Source organism: Amphimedon queenslandica, unplaced genomic scaffold (assembly GCF_000090795.2).
Source record: "Amphimedon queenslandica unplaced genomic scaffold, v1.1 AMPQUscaffold_13219, whole genome shotgun sequence".
Classification (NCBI taxonomy): Eukaryota; Metazoa; Porifera; class Demospongiae; order Haplosclerida; family Niphatidae; genus Amphimedon; species Amphimedon queenslandica.
In genome coordinates this window covers 2,984-4,523 of record NW_003546545.1, presented here as the reverse complement: position 1 = coordinate 4,523, position 1,540 = coordinate 2,984, and the positions used below count along the sequence as shown (strand labels likewise).

Sequence of the window (1,540 nt, the reverse complement as noted above, 5' to 3'; positions counted from 1 at the left end):
CCGTTTGTGATGACTTGTGGGATTCAACTGATGCTGGTGTTGTATGTAGACAGCTGGGATATGGTTCAGGTAAGGAAAGGTTTATAGGACAATTGGAGTGTGATTGTCCCAACATAGGAACTGCATTTGGTAGTGCCTACTTTGGACAAGGAAATGGATCAATTTTGTTGGACAATGTCCAGTGTGTTGGAAGTGAATCTTACCTTACAAACTGTACACACATTACAAATCACAACTGTGGTCACTCTGAAGATGCAGGAGTCAGATGTGCTTGTAAGTTATGATGTGTACAAGCAGGGTTTGCAACAGTATTTTGCACAGTGATCATGCATGCTCTATTTAATAAATTGTATAGTTGATCAAAAAATCAAACTATCATATATTCTATACCAAGTATTTTTAAAACTTGCTTTGAGATTATTTTTTGTTTTCTAATACACATTCATTATTCTTGTACTGTTGAGCTTATTCCAATAATAATTAATTTTATAAAGTTTTAAAAATAATGTGGGCCAATGTCCCTGTAGCACATGTAAAGCACAGAAAAATGACTAAGAGAGAATTTTCCATTTTGATATATTTGGATACATATGCATGTTTTTATGTTGTATAGTAAGTTTGTGCTGATGGTGAAAAATATTAATTTTATGATCTATTAAAATTACTGAAACTCCCGGCCAAAGCCCCTGTACTGTAGTAGCAGGACTCAAGTCAAGTTTCACAAAGATTAAAGTAGAGAAAATTCTTCATTTGTACAATTTTTCTGATACATATATATGTTTTTATGTTTTGTAGAAAGTATGAACTAATTCTGATCATATTTCGATTTTTTTACGAATGTTTGAATTTGCTTAAAATTGGGCCAATTCCATGTACTATAGTACATCCTCGGTTGTTGCTAAATTTTGCCAATAAAGACTATTATTTATTTTTATAAATTTACCTGTTGTTTTTATGTTGTGTAGCATATTTGATCATACTTGGATTTTTCACTAAAAATGTGTAAAGTTGCTCAAATTGGGCTGAAGTATAACACAGGTTTTTATTTAGGTCAAATTTAACTAAAATTAATGACTAGAAATAAATTTTCCATTTTCATAATTTTTTAGCTATATACATGTAAATAGATGTTCTTATGGTGTAATTGGTGTTTAGCAAGTTTGAGCTGATTCAGTTCTTAATTATAAATTTATAAAGTGGAATAAAAACAATTCCATCTTCAATGTATTGTACAGGGTCTTAGGCCAAGTTTGCCAAAATGACTAAGAGTGAACTATCACTTTTATAAACATATACTGTACATGTTATTATGTTATGTAGCAAATTTGAGATAATTCCAGTCAAAAATTGGATTTTCAAAAATTTTAAACTTTCCTGCAAAAGCTATTACATAGTGCTTGTCAGTCAATTAAGTATAGTTTCATCAAACTTTAGAAAATTCTTTGTACAAATGTACAGTTTTACTAATACTTATTCCTTTAAAATTGTTTACTGATATACATTGTATTAAGTTATTATTGAAACTATTTATGATGACAAA

The 1,540-nt window shown here is 29.7% G+C and overlaps 1 protein-coding gene across 1 annotated transcript in view; it reads left to right on the top strand.

Moving 5' to 3' along the window:
* LOC100634157 (deleted in malignant brain tumors 1 protein-like) overlaps positions 1–1,540 on the top strand; it is a gene marked incomplete at its 3' end in the record, with an annotated part of 34,929 nt that overhangs the window by 30,412 nt on the left and 2,977 nt on the right. The window contains exon 32 of the mRNA XM_020000027.1: positions 118–273. Coding sequence (XP_019855586.1) covers positions 118–273 — 156 coding nt within the window. The remainder of the gene's footprint in view (positions 1–117; positions 274–1,540) is intronic.